The 21,223-nt window shown below is 37.2% G+C and overlaps 1 protein-coding gene across 1 annotated transcript in view; it reads left to right on the top strand.

The window, feature by feature from the left end:
* The first annotated feature begins 451 nt into the window (after window positions 1–451).
* Window positions 452–21,223, top strand: part of Pde8 (phosphodiesterase 8) — a 379,861-nt gene continuing 359,089 nt past the window's right edge. Inside the window, exons 1-2 of the mRNA XM_065233901.1 lie at window positions 452–1,327; window positions 9,236–9,326. Of these exons, the coding sequence (XP_065089973.1) occupies window positions 929–1,327; window positions 9,236–9,326 (490 nt within the window). The 5' untranslated portion in view covers window positions 452–928. The remainder of the gene's footprint in view (window positions 1,328–9,235; window positions 9,327–21,223) is intronic.

The following is a 21,223-nucleotide window of genomic DNA, read 5'->3' as shown; positions in this document are numbered from 1 at the left end:
TTCGATTTCGAAGAATGTCAATTGAAAAACCGACGATTCGATCGTTGTTGGAGTGTTTTTCATCATGGTGAAGAGTGTTCAGTGTTCTTCGTTGAAGCAAATTGAAAGAGTTCGGTTAGTATTGTATTCCGTTACCCAGACCAGATTGGGAGAAGCGATAACATAAAAGTTTTCCATAGAATTAGGGAGCGGGCATCTTTGAAAAATGGCAAAGCGAAAGAAGTGATGAATGTGAGTTGGGTACGGAAAATTATTCTTGGAATATAGAGCCTCCGTTTGATCTTAGTGAACATAATTTATTGGTGAAAAATGGTGGTAGAATTGAAAATTGTGACACGGTGCGTTTGAAGAATGACTACGATTTAAAAACTAAGCAGAAGCTTTGAAAATGTTTATTTCTTCATTAGATCAATAACACTTTTGTGTGTTCAAGCAAAAGTTGGAAAGAGATGTTCCACCAAAATTGCTTGATCCATCAACATGTTTCGAGTTGGAAAATTTCTCGGCTTCCCTGAGCATGGCATTCGACCAAATTAAGTTATTGCTCATATTGGTTGTTTTTCATCCACTGGCACATTTTGAACTGTGTGGTGACCTCATTTGCATTATTTGCTCGATCAACTCGGTGTAAACCGATTAAAGTCATTCTACCAAACCCACCGTGTCAACCAAGCATGAAAATCGTCTGACAACATGATTAATGAGACTCGCTAGAGGAATACACGCACCGGAGTGAATTGATTTCACACCATCAATGTGCTCTGTTCTACATCTTCGTCTCTGCGTTGTAGATGGTGAAAAGCTATGGATGCCTGAAATCAAGGGGTTTTCGGTAAAAGCGGAATGTAATCCTGTAATTGAAAAAAAAATGTGTTGATCGTACTGAAATAACCAATTGAAAATTGAATAACCTGCTGCCACTACTTGAATGTGGCTCAATGGTTTGTGCTGCGGAGGACTCTGCGGTGTCGGAGAGGTCCTGAAGGGTCAGCAGCAACCATTGGACGACCGGCAGGACCAGGAAGAGCTGAATCCCTCCTCGGACTGTGGTACCCTGGAAACATCCGCGGTGCGGCCTCATGCCGTTATGGGGTGCACTCCGAGCATTCTCTCAAGCAACAGTGGCAGTAGTCAGCAGCAGAAACGAAAGGATAGCTTCGGTGTGTACGGTGGAAACATGTCGTCCGCCGGATCGGGGGCTCTAGCGGAAAGTAATGGTGCCAACAGTAACAAGTTTCCGAGCAGCAACGCCGCGTTGAATCAGGCTCAAAAGTTGGGCTTCGGCCAAGGATGCGGCAAGGACGCCATCGGAGGAATAACAGAGAAGGTAATTTGTTTTGACTTTGTTGTTTTGAAACTTTGTATTTCGGGGGAAGAGGAGCTGATGATGTCTGGTGTTTATGTTCGTACGGATCGTCCTGAGGGGAAGATTCAACATTACGGTAATGAGGATTCAAAGTTACTGTTTACCGTTTATGTTGGTACATTATCGTAAAACGGTTTGTGAGCGGCATAAAACTTTGTCTCGGATATAATGACATAAATTTAGCGACCATAGGATCGTTTGATATTAAACGTGGTCATTCGGTGCATCTGGACGCAAGTACACAGAAAACAGACAATGTAATTTTGAATGCACTGCTGCTGTTGCTTAGTAGAAGATGACATAGGGATGCACAGAGTTGCAAAAGGGTTTCAAATAATCGTATGGGATTCTGGATAATTGGAGCTATGATGGATGGATTCAGGCTTAAGTTGAACATTTGCCAGAGATCTTCTTCTTCTTCTTCTTCTTCTTCTTCACATTTCAAGCTTATTGCATATCGCATATTAGCTTATTGCGTGGTCTCAACTTAGTGTTCTAGATGCACTTCCACAGTTATTAATTGAGACCTTTCGATGCCTGTACCATTTTTGCATTGGTATAATTGTGTGGCAATCATACTTCTATGCCCAGGGAAGTCAAGAAATTTTCCAACCCGAAAAATTCCTAGACCGGACCGGGAATTGAACCCAGCCACCTCCAGCATGGTCTTGCTTCGTAGCTGTGCCTTTACCGACTGAGCTAAGGGAGGCCCCAATTTGCCAGAGATGCCGCAGAGCAATTCCAGACCAAATAGCGATCAATTTGTTTTATTCCACCTTCTCCGATTTGCGTGAAACTTTGCATAATTGTATTTTATAACTAATCATTCCCATTTGAGCTGAAATTCTGTAATTTCACAAAATAAAAAAAATCAAAATGGTGCATCCAATAATTTTCTAAAAATAAGAACGAAAACATGACTTTCAGTCAAAATGGTGTCTGAGACATAAATCTTGGAAAAAACAAATGCTTTTCTGGAAAAATATACACGGACATTTTTCTTAGTAATTTTGGTTAAAAATCTAAAACTGTTTAAAAAGTTAAATAACAAAACACTATGCGCTCATATTTTTTTATAATTATTATTGGAAATGATTAAATAATAAGTTCAAATAGGGGAAATGGATCTAATGTCGGCCTAAATGCCCCTAATTTGGGCCCATACATAAATGCAGCAATCGACTAAATTTTCAATAGTGACCAAAAATATCCAGTAGTACCGTCCCAATGGCGAGTTCATATGGATAAATAGCAGATTTCTTGCGATGGGCTTAATATCAGATCCACAGGCCAACATTAGAGCGATTTCACCTATATGTCCAAAAGTATTTGATCCATGATTTATAGTGTTCACTCAGAATTTTAGAGTGTTCCCACGTTAATTTTAGAGTGTTCACTCTGAAAAGCTTTTTGACTCAAATGTGAATGATGAGCCATAACAATCAATAAAAGGGTGAACACGAAAATAATCCGAACACAAAAGTCTTGTTGGGGTTTAAAAATTCGTTTTATTTTTAATAGTTCAATGTTACAACTATACATTATTAGATATTATGCTTATTGTAAGACCATTGTTTCATTCTTCCTTCTTAACATAGACCATTGCCTGAACTTTACTTCGTGCACAGCCCATCATCTTTTGCATGAGCCATGTTCCCACTTATTTAACTGCCAATTTCCATTTCCGCTTGAAATCCTTCAGGTCAATTGCAGTTCCACCCTTTTTCTTCAGTACGTGCTTCACAATTGACCAGTATTCTTCAATTGGCCTTAGTTTGCAGCATTTTCACTGTACCACTGGTTGGTGGAATTTGAGTAGTGGCAGCTTTCCAAGTCCGGCCAGAATAGGCAATCCACCTCATGCTGCTCCAGAAAAAAACAGTAGTCTCTTCCGTAGGCACTCCTCCTGGTAAATTTGCTGGTTCATGGTCCCAGAAGTAACGAAAGTTTCACTTTTCAGCCCACAAAGCAGTGCTTGCCAGACAAGGAACTTTTTGGGGAATTTCCACTTCTTTTTGATTTCACATTCTTCCGGTCAACCGCGGTATAAAATTCATACCCAGGGATTTGATCGAAAACTTCCTGGAGTGGATAGATCAGGATTTTGCAGCACAGACAAACAGACATAACCGTTAGAAGAACTCCAAGACCAGAAGGTCCCGAAGAAACGTGCTCAACTTTTTGGCAGAACTCTCTTCGGTCCCAAGTTAATCGATGCACCCCTCGAAACATATGAAAATCCACGGACCCCTCATTTTATCTGTCAAACTTGTTTTTTTCTTCCTTGATTTGTTTTCCGTCGATCTTATTTATCGTGCTGCGCACAAATGCTACTGACGCCAGGGAGGCAGCTCCAACACCTGGACCCTACCTATCAACCCATCAACTCATGAACCGGGGACCAAAGGCCTTACTTCCCTTCCAAAGGAAGGCGTGATCAGAGATGTTGAGGGGTGAGGGGTAATCACGCTTACCACTACACCACCGGCGCCGCTATCTGTCAGAATTTCATAGCAAATCAAAACGAACATAGTGTAGTACTAGAATGTCGAGTAGAATGAGGTACGTTCATCGATGTACTTGGGACCGATAGGCTAGTCCAATATGAGCCAATTGAAAATCTTTAGTTTCCACCGGTTGCTAGCACCCTCTATCATGCACATTCACAAGCATTATTTTGCGACCAAATCATCCCTCGTTCATGCATTATTTTCACTAGTTGCTTTTCCCTCGTTCTGTCAACGCGTCGGCTGTGTTTCCGTCGGTTCCGCTTGGTTTCCGTCGATCTTGTTTTCCGTGCTGCTGAGCACCAATGCTACCGACGCCAGAGAGGCAGCTCCCACACCTGGACCCTACCTATCGACCCATCAACTCATGAACCGGGGACCAACGGCTTTACTTCCCTTCCGAAGGAAGGCGTGATCAGAGATGTTATGCCTCAGAACATCCCGGCGGCGCCGACTGGGATTGAACCCAGGCCTGCTGGGGTGAGAGGTAATCACGCTTACCACTACACCACGGCGCCGCTAGTCAGTGATGTCAGTTCTACAAAATTTTCTGTAGATCTACACACCAAATTTCTTAAATCTTGTTCGGTACTTTTTTGCTGGATTTGTTCGGAGAAATATAATTTTTTACCGAATGCTTTGTAATCAATATTATTTTACCAATTTTCCGCAATCATAACTGCTGAATTTTGCAGAAATTTATCGAAAACTGTAATCAAATTTGCTGATAGAAACTGTAAATGGCTGCGATTCCACAATTTTTTACCGAATGCTTTGTAATCAATATTATTTTACCAATTTTCCGCAATCATAACTGCTGAATTTTGCAGAAATTTATCGAAAACTGTAATCAAATTTGCTGATAGAAACTGTAAATGGCTGCGATTCCACAATTCTGTAAAAATTGTAACGAATGTAATGTAAAAATAGTCTTTTAGAAAAACAAGTTTTCATTTTTGGGTCAATTTCTTTCCGACCCATGGACGTTAGGCAACTCAATATCCTCCTCAAAAGTGCTGAGTTCGGCTCGAAAGTCCACGGTTTTCTGAGTCCGGCTTTATTACTGATTATTTTTATGATGTTTGTACGAACGCAATATGGAAATGCCTATTAAAAATATATATGGTTAAATAGTCGATTGAATTTTTGGGTTGGTGAATGAAAGAAACAAATAATTAATCAATAAAAATTCTAATTTTTATGATTTATTCTGAATAAAAAGTACAGTAGATTCGGTAAAACATATACTGAACGCTATGGTAAAATTTACTGATCGTTAAGTAAAATTTACGCAGGTTAGTAAATTTTGACAGCCCATAAGCGAAGAAAATTTACCGAACGGATTGTAAATTGAAAAATTACCGAATGGATTACCAAAAGTTCAGCTGTTCCAAATTCGTTAAAAATTTACAGTGTACTGTAAAAAAATCTTAGTGTGTTTATTAAATTGATTAAATTTTGCAGAAATACGGATCCGTAGTAAAAATTCACAGAAGCTCAGTCTTTCTTTTTTTTTAGGGATTTGTATTGATTGTTTAATGTATTTTTTCTTTTGTTGGAAACAAGGTTTTAAACGTGGTAATGCATCACCATCTACCATATGTATCAATTAATGTTATTCATGATGTATTAAACTCCATTTACTAAGAATGGATACAATATGACACTCATTAAAATGATTTGTTCACAAATTATGTGAACATCGTACAGCGTAATATCATACAAAAGTGGAATGACCAATCAACTGTTTGGGTGTAATACTCAACAATTTTTTTTTATGTATAGTAGTAAGTGGTACAGTAATGACTCGATTTTGTCGCACCCCTCCGTGAATTTATTATTAAATAATTTAATAAAATCGTAATTCCAAATCATTCTCATGCATCTTCAAGATGGGTGTTTAAGGTAAACTTTGGTGCAATAAGACCACTGAAAAAGTGCATGGGTTTCGTAGAACATTATAGAAAAGATTTTCGAAAATGAGGCCGACAAAATCGGGTGATTACTGTATATGTCTCCAGTGGGATGGGTCCCCTTATCATTCTCAAGAGCTGACATCTACTAAATTGACCTGAAAAAGAACAGGCTTTGGTGGCTTGCTCAACGTTTCAGTGAAGCCACAATTACAAATGCGAGCACATTCTCAACTAAAATCTTAATTGCGAAGAATGTGATTGTGAGAGTTGTCGGTTTTCTGTGGTCTTGTGAAATTATGAAAAAAAAATATTCGGAAATTCCTTAATGGCAACGGTTTTAATATGCCCGGATTTTTTCGTGTTCAACCTTTATGCAAAATTTCACGCTAATCGGACAAGGTCGGGTCGAATTGCACTTTCAGTATAATTCGACATAACTTTCAAATATTCTTCTCCTTCTATGACCTATTTAATTCCAAATGGAACTTTCGGCCTACGAACTTTGAGTACTTCTATAAGCTTTATATGCATTTGCTCTTTTTTATATTGTAAGTGAAATGGTACAGAGAAGTACCACAGACAAACAGACGTAACTCTTTGAAAAACTTGTTCTTGAAAACAAAGTATCTCAAAACATATAACCTCAGTAACGACATCTCTCTGGCTTCTCGCGAAAAACAAGCTTGCTCGCTAACTCGTAAACAATATTGCATAAAAGTTCTATGGAATATATAGAAACGTCAAAGTGATCCGATGCCAGCGCTGCGGCGAGTAGTTCGCGGAACTGATAATATTCAAATCAACCGTTAAATGCATGAACGAAGATACACAATGAAGAGTTACGTCTGTTTGTCTGTGGAAGTACCATTGATTGCGGATGGAGTTTTAGCCAATATTATTTTTTGCTGGATTCTTTGATGCCTGTTTTTTAATATCTTCATTAAGGAGATTTTTAGCCACTTCTGGGCCTGTTCATCATTATTCCTTGATGCCTGGTTTTTGGTAATAAATCTACAACTTGTGGTCAGTATACTTATACCAAAGATTAGCCAGCTAGGAATCCGCAAACAAGCGTGCTTCTATGTAAACTTTGTCCACACAAGTAGCGATTTTTTCCACGTCGTAAAATTTCCAGACCAGTCCGGGAGTTGTACCCGCGCTGCTATGACCATAGTCTTTCTTTAGAGCTACACCTTTACTGATTAAGCTAAGGGAAGCCCAGAATAATATATAATGTTATGAATCCATCAGTTGTTGCCAGTGATGGAGAAGTTGAATCCGTTTCGTGATGAGTGTGTGAGTGATGGCCAGTTTTTGCGTTCATAGCTGCAATGGAAGCGCTCTGGCTCTCGTTGGTTATACGGCCTTACAATGAAACCCGTTCTGATCCAGGAGGCTTATTGGATAGCGGAATATAATGTGTTTATTGTGTTGTATCTTTTAACTATAGTATTACAATGTTTTGTATAGTTAGCAACAATGCTCGGCTCTGTAAAGTTAATTAGAATGCTCCTTATCAAAAATCTACACACTTCAAGAAGAAAGATCAATCTTTCAATCGCTAAAAAAGTTGAAAATAGTGACTGATTGCATGAAAACGTTAGTGCTAAGCGTGACTGCCTCTCACTCTAAGGGGCTTGGTTCAATCCCATTCGGCGCTGTCGCGATTTTCTGAGGCATAACATTTCTGATCATGCCTTCCTTCGGAAAGGAAGTAAAATCGTTGGTCCTCGGTCCATGAGTTGATGGGTCGATAGGTAGGGTCCATCCAGGTGTGGGAGCTGCTTCCCTGGCGTCAGTAGCATTGGTATTCAGTTCGGAAAACAAGATCATCGGACAACGAATCAAGGGAAACAAAAAGAAAAGTGACTTTGGTGACTAAGTTTTATAGGGAGACTTTTTAGGTTTTATAGGGCTTGAAGAAATATGACGAAGTCACTAAAAAGCGACTCATTACAAACCCTGCACTTTTCACAGCTGACCACGCCATTGCACACAAAGATATCACCGGATTTTTGAGTCCAACATTGTGCCATGATGACATATGTATACAAAATTAAACACTTAAATTTCCTTTAGCAAAAGGAGAGATCTGTTTTATTTCTTATTTTTTATATGTTTTTGCAATATTTTTAGAAAAGTCAAATTGTTTTTCTGTGCGCTAAGTTCAATATTAAAGCAATTATAGCCACACCCTAGTGATGTTTGCCATTAAACTAGAGTGCAGTATAAATATTAACTATTTGATCACATCAAATAACTAAAAATAGGATAAGTGTGCCAGTTTTAGCAATAGCGCTACAATTTATGGCCCAGGACATATTGTCATGGTTTTACTTGCTTAGATTTATGGCAAAACATATGTTCTTACTTTATATCGAAATTATTTTTGAAGAGAATGTGAAATGAAAAAAATAAAATAGGGTCAATTAGAGGACCTCTGAGGCAATAATCTGGCACACTTACCCTAGTACCAAATCATTAAAATTTAATTAAAATAACAATATAACCCTAAGTACCTATTTTTACTTTTAAATAATTTTGGATAATTCTTATATATTAAAAAAAAAAAATGAGTCTTCATCCAAAATATGCCTAATAGTAGATCATTCAAAATAACAGCACAATTTTGAAGTAATTTACTATTTTCAAACCACCCTAGGCAATCAAATATTTATATTAGGATATTTAGAACATATTTACAGCGTAATTTAAGAGCTTTTGATGTTTTATCCAGCTTTTGTATGGAGTGGATCCATGGTGTGTGGTCCCTACAGTTTAAGCACATTTTCTCGCATGGGCTCTTGAAAAACGAGAATTGTCTCTACGAGAAAATAGGCAGATTGGGAAATATTGTTAATATAATATATTTGGTGTCTGGTATGTTTATCATAATCCATTTAGACCGTCGAAGTTATTCTAGAAAAATTAAAAAGAAAGGTCTCTACCTCTAGGCCTACATCAATTACCTAGCCTCAATATGTTGTGGAATATCACTGTACAGTAGGATATTAAAAAAATAAAATAAAGAAAAGTTAACTTGCTCACCCTTGAATGGTAGATTATTTTGGCTGTTAGAAACATGAATACTCTTTAAAAATATTGAAAGGTAGCAAGCGTTTTGCCGACTCTCATCTTAGTGTTTAAGATTCACTTTCACAATTATTAATAGAGAGCTTTTAATGCCAACCAATGCATAAAATTGTATATTGTGTGGCAAGCACAATGATGCTCTATGCGCAGGGAAGTCGACCAAATTTTCCATCTCGAAAGATTTCCTCGAACGGACCGGTAATCGCCACCTCTGGTTTAGTAATATCGTTCCTTACTTGACTAGGCTATTTGAGGCCTCCGAAAAATCCATTGTAGGGAGCAAGTCACGGAGAAAGAAGAACCTTTTAAAGGTACAAGTCACTAATAACAGCATCTTTTTCTTTTTATTTCAGGAATACACCAAGAAGGATTCTATTGTGTCAATTTCTGGCCTAGGTCATATATCTGTCGTATCGAACGTACTACGTAGGCCAACAATAGGAAGTAAGTACACTCTTGGTACATATCATAAAAAAGTATCATCCATCATCATATCGTCATTAAAATTATACCTTTTTCAGCGCTACAAGCTTTCAATCGATTGAATACGTACTTTGTATGAACTACCCTCCCACTATAGTAGATGCTTTTCGCCTGCCAGTATGCAGTGCTATCAAATAATCACCACTTGATGTGTCGTTGATTTTGTTATCGTGCAGACGATAGATCAATTGAGTAGGCTGCACGTTTGCTACGCGTGTTGTTTGTGAGAAGAGATACATATTTATTTGAGCAACAAGTGGACTTCTATTCTGCCGTAATATATTGTTTGCCAGGCTAATTTATGAGCACTGTGTCCACAAAAATATCCATACAGGTCCGGACACGGACTTTGATGTGGGAACGATTTTTATATAAGCGAGTTATAAATCAGCGCACCGATTAATAACGTCCCCAAATCCGTAATTATTGTTAATGGTCGTTCTCACCACCCGTCGAACCAACAGTCAGAAAACCTCCCAGACCTACTAACATATCGAAAACCACAAATCGACATACAACATACAAACAGACGTGACACTTGCATTAAACGATCAATTTAAATATTTTTAGTTTGGCCAACTGCAGTGCTGGCATCAGATCACTTTGACGTTTCTATACAATCTATTTAATTGTGTGCACAACATTGTAGTATTACAAATTAGAAGGCGAGCTAATGCTCCTCGGAAAGCTCAATAGATGTCGTTAGTGAGTACCGTGACCATCCTTTGAGAGTAAAGTTGTGCAAACGTCTATTTGTCTGTGGACATACGCACAAACTCTGGCTCTTGAAACAGTGATTGATGTAGGTAGTAGTACTCTACGTCCTCCCGACACGGTTTTGGCAGAGGAAAGGCAAAACCCATATCGACACAAATAATGAATTTCCATTCGGTTAGAAAAAAAAAAAAAAAACGCAAATGATGCGAAAAATCAATGCGAATCATATTTTTATGTAACTGGTTCCTTCGTCATGGGAGTATTCCTCTCAAAACCTACCTTCATATGCATACTGTTATTTTAGCAATGGCTGTATGGATGGGGATGGGGAATATGTGAATGGCAATTTGCACGCATGCTGTAGGTGACTTCAGATGATAATCAAACTTCAACCGTCTGTAGTAGGTTGCACGTGGAAAAGTCGCAAGCAAACGTAACGGACATGAATTTTATTTTGGCTACGTATCATTAGCACTAGGCGTCAAGTTTAATTAGTGGCACTTTGTTAAAGGTGGTACTAGACGTTCGTCCGTGCGTTGCGTGATCACACACACTTATGGACGACATTCCGATGCGTTTTCGAACGCTCCTTGCTGGGACCGATCGGTCTGTCAGTTGCGGAGCTGTGATTAACCAATGATGGTTATATTTATGTGCTCTAGGTGAGTTTCCATGGAGAGCAAGTGGTGATGTACCGTTGTGTTGTTGGGTAACAAATCGATAGGGTTGTGGAATTTTCCGAGGTCCATTTTCAGATGATGAATTCAACTATATGTCCAACAGAAATCTGTTTATCTATTGTGTTTTGGTTGTAGTTATTGCATTGTTGGCTATGGATTCCCCAAAAAACGTAAACCATAAACAAATGATGATGATGGTCCCACATCTTACCCCTAGAAAGCTTTGAGCTGGACGATATATGACAATTTAACCAGGTTTGCAAAGAAAATCGAACTGGTTACAGTTACAGATATATATTCCCTCTAGAGTTTACAGTTGCTTCACAGCGATATAAATGTGGAAAAGCTCAGGCGTCAACCTCTTAGTTCGCCTTTTTGTCCACCTAAAATATTCATAAGTATTACAAGCAATCAAGAGTTAATGATTAATCAACAAAGCATCCTATTACACTAGCAACCCCGCAATCTGATGCTATCATAATTTTCAGCAATGTCAGGAATGCTCACGAGCCCCCGACATATGCTAGAAAACTCAAAGTATCTTCCAAATAAGCTTCAAAATTGCATTTTTTTTATCAAATTTTAAATTCAGTCCGTAAAATATCCGTAATACGCGCGCGAGGCTTAAACCTTTGTAGACTACTATTTTAAATCTACTACTATTAAATCAAATATTAAAAATCCATCATCACCATCGAAGCGAACAGAAATAGTTTTTGCAGTGCTACAATAATTATTAAAAAGTCGTTATGACCGCTATCCATCTAAAATAGTCCGTTAGAGATAACTTCGTCAAGATACATAATTTGTCAATTCATAAAAAAATCACTGGATAACTGTTCAAAAGACAGTTTTCACGTGTGAAATGCAGTGTCTTTTAAAATCCGTAAGTGTTGCTGAACGTTTGATATCCAGGCATCGAATTGAAAACATTAATTCCTTTATAATATAATTAATCTTGTGAAGCACAAGTCAAGAAATGTGGTGTTCTTATTTCAACCGCGTTTCTATCTATGAAAGTCACTTCTTCTTTCAATTCGATCACAAAAATATCGAGGTAGCAAACCGTTAACTACTTTAAAAATGAACACCATAGTCAAATATACAATTCTTTGCTTCACCGACAACCATCAAAGTTGAGGAAGTGAATCTATTACATCTCAAAATCAAACGCATTATTTTATTCTGCAAGCACTGTAATCTCGATATTTGTGTTGCATTGGCCAAACATAAAATGGAAGGGCAAAAGTCTAAATGAGGAAAGATGGTTGATTTTAATAGCTGTATTTTACGGGCAATAGTTAAATCGTTTTTCAATCGACATAGAATTCCATACTTCTTGGAAATTTTCTTGATGACATTGTCAATGTGAGAGTTGAACTTAAATTTGTCATCAATAATCACGCCAGGATATTTAATCTCGCGAACGTGAACAATAGTCTCATCATCAATATCAAGAGAGACGTTCTAATTTACTCGATTCCGTGAAATTACCATAAATTTAGTTTTACTTGTATTCAATTTTAACTGCTTATACTTCAACCATCTCCTTAGAGAACGCAAATCTTCATTCAAGTGTGAAACGGCATCATCTGAATCCTTAGCTGCAACGAATAACACAGTATCATCTGCAAAAAGATTAATGTCGCAAAATCGTAAAACACGTCGCAAGTAATTAATGTACATAATAAATAACAGGGGCCATAATACGCTTCCCTGGGGCACTCCAAGGTTATTCTCCACGGGACTGGGAACAGAATTATTAAAAACAGTCCGTTGAGTTCTGTCAGAAAAATAGCTTTCAAACCATTTATATGCAGTACTCGTAATTCCAAAGCGCTTGATGGATCTTAACAATAAGGGCCTAGAAATTGTTTCAAAAGCGCGTTTCAGATCCAAAAAAAAAAACCATCATTGTATCTTTACACTCCAAGCTATTTTTCCACTTCTCTAATACCAAACTCAACGCGGTTTTACAAGAATGACCTTCCCGATATCGCGATTGATCAGGTATCAACAAACTATTTAAATACTCCAACAGCTGGCCTTTGACAACAAGTTCTAAAATTTTCTCTAATGTGTGCAACATGTTGATGGGATGAAACTCTTCGGCTTTAATCGTTCCAGCAAGTTTTTGAATAGGAACCACTAAGGATTCCTTCCAAATTTGTGGCACATGTTCAGTTTGCAATGATTCATTAATAAGGTCCAGCATTTGTGGCCAATGACATGAAAGCAATCTTGAATAACTCTAGCATTAATATTATACTCCAGCCGATTTTCCTAATGGAAAACAAATAACTCTAAGTTCATCTAATGTAATTGGGTGAAAAACTTCAAATCTACAACTACTATTAACTGGCTGTTTTATTTCGTCAAGTTCATCGACCAATTCAATGGATTGATTAATCAATGAAACACTGTTTGCAAAATAATCATTAAACTTAGCTGCAATTACTTGTTCTGACTGTTCTAATGTGCCATTAAAAGTTATGGACCGTGGTTTGCAATTACTAGGTTTTAATAAAGATTTCAAAATTGTCCATAACTCTTTGCTGTTGTTTTGATGCTGACCAATCTTGTTTTGAACATATTCCCAACGAGTTATCTTTATCGATTGTGACTACTGACTACGCGCGATTGTGTACTTATTCCAATGATTGTCATTATTTGATCTATAAAACTTGTTGTACCATTTGTCCCTTTTCTGTTTAAAAAAATGTACCAGCTATTCGAGTTTTTTTTTTCAAAGAAACAAACTTTTGCTCAGCTAGTTGATTGGTACACGTTTTCAAAGCGTAATTAAGAACAGCTGTAGATTCATCTAAGTTACCGCCCGTGAATGGATAGTTCACGCTCCTCTCAACAAGATTCGAAACAGCCTGTTTCGAATATTTCCTCCAGCACTTCAATTTTACTAATTCATCGTTGTTAGTTATCTTATCTAATACATTAATCGCTAAGGTCTCATGAACGGTTATTTTCAAATCAGTATCCATAACTGAACAAATGGAATCAAAATTGGAATAAACGTGGTCAAGTTCTACTGTGCCTGGAAATACGCGTATATTCATTTACGGTTTGCTTTAAATTAAAAAACTCAGCTAAACGCTTCAAATGATTCGAATTATGGTTGTCACGCCAAATAATATTAAAATCACTAGGTAACTAGAACTGGGAGAATGATACAAAACACCATAATTACCCATCTTCATGCCACGTACAACTGTAATGCCCAAGAACCAGTTGCCATCAATAACTTCGTTGGTACGAAGGTTGACTTGAACTGATTCTTTGACATAAATAGCAACACCGCCAGTGTGTCTTGAATGTGATAAACAAGCAGCAACACTATATCCCGGAATACTATATTGATCAAAAGCTTCAGTTTCTACAATATGAGTTTTACATAATAAAACTAAAAGAGGACGTTTTTCCTCAACAATCTGACGGAATGCTACGTAGTTTGTTGACAATCCCGCAATATTAAAATACAAAAAATTGAATTGATTCACATTCCTGGAACTTGGCTGCTATTTTTTGAAACGTAAGCTGCTTTTCTTCTGATCTTTTATAGAGCAAACATTCAGAGCTAATTGCGGCATGGTTGACGTCCAAGTTCATTTTACGTTCTTTATTCATTTTCAAACAATTAATTCATTTCAATACAGTTGACATACACTCCGACGTTTTGTGTTGTTGGCTGCACCTAGAGCATCTATCACAATTTTCCGCAATCCCCAAGCCCAAATTCTCCACATTTGAAGCATCTCAACACATTACACATTGAAGCACCGATCAAACCCTACATTTACTTGTTTCGCAAATAACAAATATTTATACGTATCGACATCGACTTCAACATTACACTTGTTATAAGTGAAGCGTGGATTTTCAAACATGTTCACTACTTTTACATCGTTTACATACAATTTAATTCCACAATTACCCGAACACGTCATTAAAGCATTTTTTATGGTACCGTAAAACAGGTTAACTTTGATAGTTTTTTTAAAAGTATATTCTAAATATTTTTACAGCAATTCATGTTTTTCAAATTTATTTTTTTAGAACAAGTACTGATGATCCTAGAGTCAATTCGTTACTAATATGTTTAACAAAAATTAGAGCATTTGCACTATTTTTAAAGTCTTGTGACTGAACATCAGACGTTTGATTTGGGGTTACTTTGATAATGCTCGATGAATGTAGAAGAAAATGCGTGAAACTCAAATAATTTAGTTCTTGAAATATGAAACTTTAAATGAGTATGTAATCAGAAAACATCATAAGCAATAAGAATACAACTTTGAATTTGTGATGGCTATATAAGAAAAACATTTCATAAGTGATGATTTGAGTGCTTTTTCAAACATGCGAAATTGAACAAAATTGTTTTTTAATATGTTTGTAAAATATGTAACACATACTATATAGAATGTATATACCATATAAACGGAAATACAAGATGGGACTAACACTACTGCGACCATTAATTTGATCTATAGTAGTATATCCCGTATCCTTAGTTTAGTGCATGTCGTATTACTCCATTACTATTGAGAAATGATGAAGTATTCGGTTTTGATACAGTTGTCATTCTTGCCTTCATCGCGAGGAATCGATTCTAATTGAAAGGTCCCGCTATTTATACCATTCGGAGTGTTGGAACACCCTCCAAAGGCGTGCCCCTTTGTCAGTCAAAATTGGATTCCTTAGCAACAAAATTAAGGAATGACACCGATAATGATCATGCATCAGAACAATAGTCTTAACCACTTCAAACTATGGAACAATGAATAGAAGATTTTGAATCACATAGATGAAGATGAAGTTAGTTAAACTAATTTTTCCTTGTTGCAAGATCATCCTCGGTGGACAAAGCCGAGTCTTGTCACGATCAACAAGGCATAAAAAGTAACAAGGACTAAGATGTGTTTCTTGGATTACTGAAAAATCCTGTTTCCCTAGTTTGAAGTAGTCAGGACTAAGAATCGGTGGAAGATCTTACATCCCGTAACGTATCACAAAAAGGTGATCTAAACACGCTACGGGGAAATTGAATCATTATATTCTACTATCAAAGTTACCCGCATTATCAAAGATACCCCGTTTTACGATACTTTTTTATATTAGGGATGCCATGAATAAATTATGATAAGCAAAATGGTAGTTCTATTTTTGTCATTTCCCAGAGTTCTTTTAAGTACTGGCTGTGCATGTGTAAACTAGACTATTGGCTATGGATTGCCGTGTTAGGGTATCAAGCTTCCATGTTGTACTCCGAGCATGTCATGTTCATACTAGAAAAATTCCAAAAAGTAGGTTGGGCTGTTGGGGATGTTTAAATGAACCATGAGGAGATGTGACACCGAAAGTAATTTGTCTGATTAAAATTAGGTGTAATGTGTCGCTAGAGTGCTTCATTTTGACACCAGTATTTGCCAACATTAAGGTCACCCTCTAGCATGCTTGGCATACACATTTTGGGTCACGAGCTGCTCATTTGCCAATAACTTTGCACACAGTAGACGAAACATAGCAGTCAATAAAATGGAGCTTAAGCTTGTTTTAGATACGTAAAAAAAAGGTGAAATACATGCAAAATTTTAAATGTCAGTAAAAATCATGTTCGAGAAAAACAAACCTGCTTTTAACGAATTGAACCTAATTGAAGTTGGGAATGCATGCATTTACGCCGTATACGTTAAATGCAATTCATAAAAAGGATAAATTACGATTACACGACAAATGAGGTTGACTCCAAGTTGAGATTAGTTCACTCATATTCAGTGTTGGAAAAGTATCAAAAAATCAAATCGCACCAATGCCCAAGATCACGCTTGATTTTCATACACAAAAATCAACGAACAAACATCTGCAGTTGATTTGCAAGCTGTGATATCGCAGCTCGGAATATCAAGCTAGCAAAACTCACCAACTACAAATCGCACCAAAATGTGGTGCGATTGAGTTTAATGATTTTTTCTTTACTCCCGAATGCAACCGAAACTTCCATGACGGCTTGCAGCAGTCCGTTCGCGTCTTCCATCGGTGAAGATTAAAAAGAGATAGCAAACTATGCTTTCTCTTTCTAAGAAAACGATGTGCAACGGAATCATTTTTGTGTCGAGTCAACTCTCAACTTGATTTTTGAACGTTGTGAATAGTCTCGCAATATGAAAGGAGCTTGTAAAATCAATATCAAGCATGATATTTTGATCCAATATGTCTGAGAGCGGAAAAATATTATTTGATTGATGATTTTGCCAACACTGCTCGTATTCTTGAAAAGGTAGTTAACTCATAGACTGAGTAAAACTTTTCGAGATTTTACACGAATTTGTTTTCTAATATGAGCAACATCTCGATGTACATATGAAATTAGTGCACTGAAAATTTTTTTCATGTAGTTTCCAACATTCGTGTGATCACGTGAGTTCTATGTGATAAATCACTTAAATTTCATTCGACATGTAAGGTTCTTGTGATTTTTTGGTGCAATTCTCAATTATGATATCACATAAAAGTTATGTGAAATTGTAATGAATAGTTTCCATTGGATATGTGATTTATTATTTGAGTGTATACTTCTAGAATGAGTAGATTCTTCGTCGATTTTTGTCATATTCGAAAAGATTTGCGAGACTTGGCAAATTTGACTCAGTTTACAAGTAAATTATGTTTTATAGAGTTTGAGTAATTTAAACTTAAATTTTAGTCGATCGTATATGCCATGTAGTGTGGAAATTCGTTAGTACTGGTCCTTTTGCACGTCAGCAGCGAGGGAACTAACACATCTTAGTGAGTGATTCAACTTTCTACCACCTAAATATGGATCATTCGACAATCAAAAGAGCAATTTATAAGCTTATTAATACGATTCTAAGCACTTCGTGCTCAAAAAGTGTTGATTAATCAGGATCAGGATCAGTGCTGAGATTTGTCATTGACAGACTTTCGCGCGAAATTGACAAAATTGTTCATCACATAGTCACGGACAGACTTGATTCTTAAAAAAATCTTTACTTAAGATCTTACTGTTTACTTTAACGGTTCCAAGTAATTGTGTTGCTCAAGACATCGAATTTCTTTACAAATTTAGTGAATAAAAAAAAAAAATCTACACATGTTCGTCACTGACAGCATTGCCATTGACAATTGACATGGTTTGCCTTGACTGTGACTGTCGAGATTTTGCAGCACTGATCAGGGTTGCTGAAATGATTCAGATAGGAAGGAATAGCACGGAGGATATAAAGATCATCGAGAAATGGAGAGTACTGTACAACGAAGCCAAGTATGATGAATTGGCGCTAAACACTAACACTGTTGTAATGATTTTAAAAATAAAGTTTTAAAATAGGATAAATCAAGCAACCAATTCATTACATTTTGCAAAATAATTACACACCTGGGGGAGAAAAACATGGCTAAATTCAACACAATTTGCTGATACCAACCTTTTGACCTTTCTCGTACACCAAATTGTACCGAAAGGCTTGATATCAGTTGAAAAAACAAAACAATTTCGTTCCAAGACCCGGAGAAACGAATGGCATATAGCAATAGAGTCATCTCAACGGACAGAAGATGTGGTTCAGAGCCCGATAGATCGCTATTGATGTTTTTTGGTTCCGAAGATTCCTTTGATCCGACATTTTTACGACTCTTATACAGGTACAAAACGGCGAAAATGGCTGCTTCGTGCAGCACTAAAACTACAGGAAAATAATAAACAACTTTACACGGCGATGCACCCGCATGTGTGCGTACGTTAAACGTCACTAATATATATAACAGTGACAGCTCATTCGTGTGGGGATTTGAAAACGTGCGAATTTCTAATGCGTTTTGCAAAAATGCATCGCACGTGTAATTTGATTAAAGATGGAAAACAGTGTAACCAAATGAATTTTAAAATTTTCACATGATTGCAAAAGTCTGCAAATGTCTGTGAAAGAACTAAAAAGTCTGTAAATGTCTGTAACGAAAAAAATGTCTGTGAAAAAAATAAAAGTCTGTAAATTCACAGACATGTCTGTTTTTCTGGCATCTCTGGTGGGGAGCGCACCCGGAAGATCTGATCAGGTTGTACCAAACAACCAACTTGTCGGTTCTAGAGTATGGTAGCTTCTGCTTTCAATCCGCGGCAAAAAACACACATTCTGAAGCTGCAACGGGTTCAATACCGTTGCCTCCGAATCGCGCTTGGCTGTATGCACTCGACGCATACGATGAGCCTCGAAGTACTCGCGGGTGTTCTCCCACTGACAGATCGTTTCGCGGAACTGTCCTTGCGGTTTCTTATCCGCTGTGAAGTAATGAACCCATTGGTAATAGAAAACTTTGAGAAGCTGCTCGACAGAAATCCTCAAACAAGATTCATGAGTCTCTATTACGAGTACATGACGCTGGAGATTGGCCCTTCTTCATTCAATTCCTCTCGTGTTTGGCTCCAAGACTATTATAGGTCCTCTGTAAATTTTGATCTGACCATGTTGCAAGAAATCCGTGGAATACCAGATCACCATCGGTCGATGGCTGTTCCCTTAATTTTTGCAAACAAGTACCACCATGTCAGTAACAATAAGAGTTTTTTCACAGATGGGTCAACTATAAACGCTTCCACTGGATTTGGAGTATTCAACGAATTTCATAGCGCCTCATATCAACTGCAAAAACCTTGTTCCGTATACGTAGCAGCCATATTCTACGCAGTAGAGCAAATTGCCACACTACCATCTGATCACTATTTTATTTTTACAGATAGCCTTAGCTCGTTGGAGGCTATTCGATCAATGAGGCCGATGAAGCACTCATCGTATTTCCTGACCGAAATCCGAGCTAAATTGAGCATTCCTATACTATCACTTTAGTTTGGGTCCCATCTCATTGCTCAATTCCAGGTAATGAGAAAGTGGACTCGCTAGCTAAGGTGGGCGCTATGGAAGGCGATATTTTTGATCGAAAAATGGCCTTTGTGGAATATTTCTCAATTACCCGTCAGCAAGTCCTCACCAACTGGCAACAAAAATGGAATTAGAGTGATATGGAAAGATGGTTACATTCTATTCTTCCACAAGTATCGGTCCGTTAGAGACATCTAGGCGAGCCGAGATCTCGACTATTTAAATTTAATTTATGTGTTTTTAAAACGGATCGATCTAAGGATTTAGTAGCTAGTGTCATCTTGTGTTCTCCCAAGTTGTTAGCTGCTCATCGGTGTACCCCATGTTTGTCTTTTTCATCAAAATGCCGCTGAGTTCGAGATCAAGAGCACATTGCTCGAAAAAACTTTGTGTTCTTAATCCCTACCCTGCCATCCGTTTGTTAAAATTTGCTACCCCTAACCTCGAGATAGTCGCGAGTAATCGGCCCCCGCTTTACTAACGTTAGTTTTAAGTAATTTTGTGACCCAAACGATGAATATTGGTTCCGCAAAGCTACGGCAAAAGATCCTGGAAAAATAAACGCATTATATAAAAAAAAAACTACAAACACCTGTTTAACATGAGGGCCGTTAATTAAATGTGGACATGAAATCAAAAGTTTGAAGCCAAATATCAAATATGGAATACAACCTTATGAAAAATAAAGATATGTACATAAAATCTTCTAAAGTGAATAGAAATATGTATTTGAATTTGATAGTATCCCAAGTAACAATCTAAATGCTTGGAAGATTTATTCTTATTTTATCATTGTTTTATCATAGCATCCCTTCCAGCCTGTGGTTGTATTACGGTTTTGTGTGCTTGTCATAAAATCAGGCCGTCATGTCGTCTATAAAACTGTTTTATGACTACTAAATTAAAACTCAGACTTCATAGTTTTAACGGTAGCTGTAAGGTGGTTCTGCATCACTACTTATAACTGAAGAATAAAACCAAAACAAAACATACAATTATGTTTTATGGTATACTTTTTATGACCGATATAAAACTTGAAGCAGTCTTAGACCTTCATTAAAGCTTCATTACAACTATCATCTTTATCAGAGGCCTAAGATTCACAGATAAGAAATATACCGCTACAACAAAAAATACTCTGAAATTTTTTGTCATTATAAAAAACAAATCTATTCAGATATATGAAATGAAAACCCCTTCAGTGCTTCTGAACACGATGAAAATGAGACGATCGACAATATGAAACTCCTGGAGGAACTACAGTTATACGATCCCTACATAAGGCACAGTGCGGTGAAGGAGCTCTTAAAAATATTGAACAAGCGGCTTTCCGATACACTTCCGAAAGATCCACGAACCCTTCTTAAAGCAACGCCGACAGTTTCACTAAATCCGTTTGGAGATGGCCAGTATTGACATCACGGCTTTAAACCTTGTATTGAAAAAGCTTTTAGTGGATCCAATAAGCATTTCTTACATCTTGATTACAAGCGAAAATAGGAGGATCGCTTGGAATGTTGACTTTTTGACAGGTGGTCATGGTTTTTGT

Source organism: Ochlerotatus camptorhynchus, unplaced genomic scaffold, assembly GCF_037179485.1.
Source record: "Ochlerotatus camptorhynchus isolate MF236.1 unplaced genomic scaffold, CSIRO-AGI_Acam_v1.1 ptg000423l, whole genome shotgun sequence".
NCBI lineage: Eukaryota > Metazoa > Arthropoda > Insecta > Diptera > Culicidae > Ochlerotatus > Ochlerotatus camptorhynchus.
Note: the sequence above shows the minus strand (reverse complement) of the source record. Positions and strands in the feature narration are given on the sequence as shown.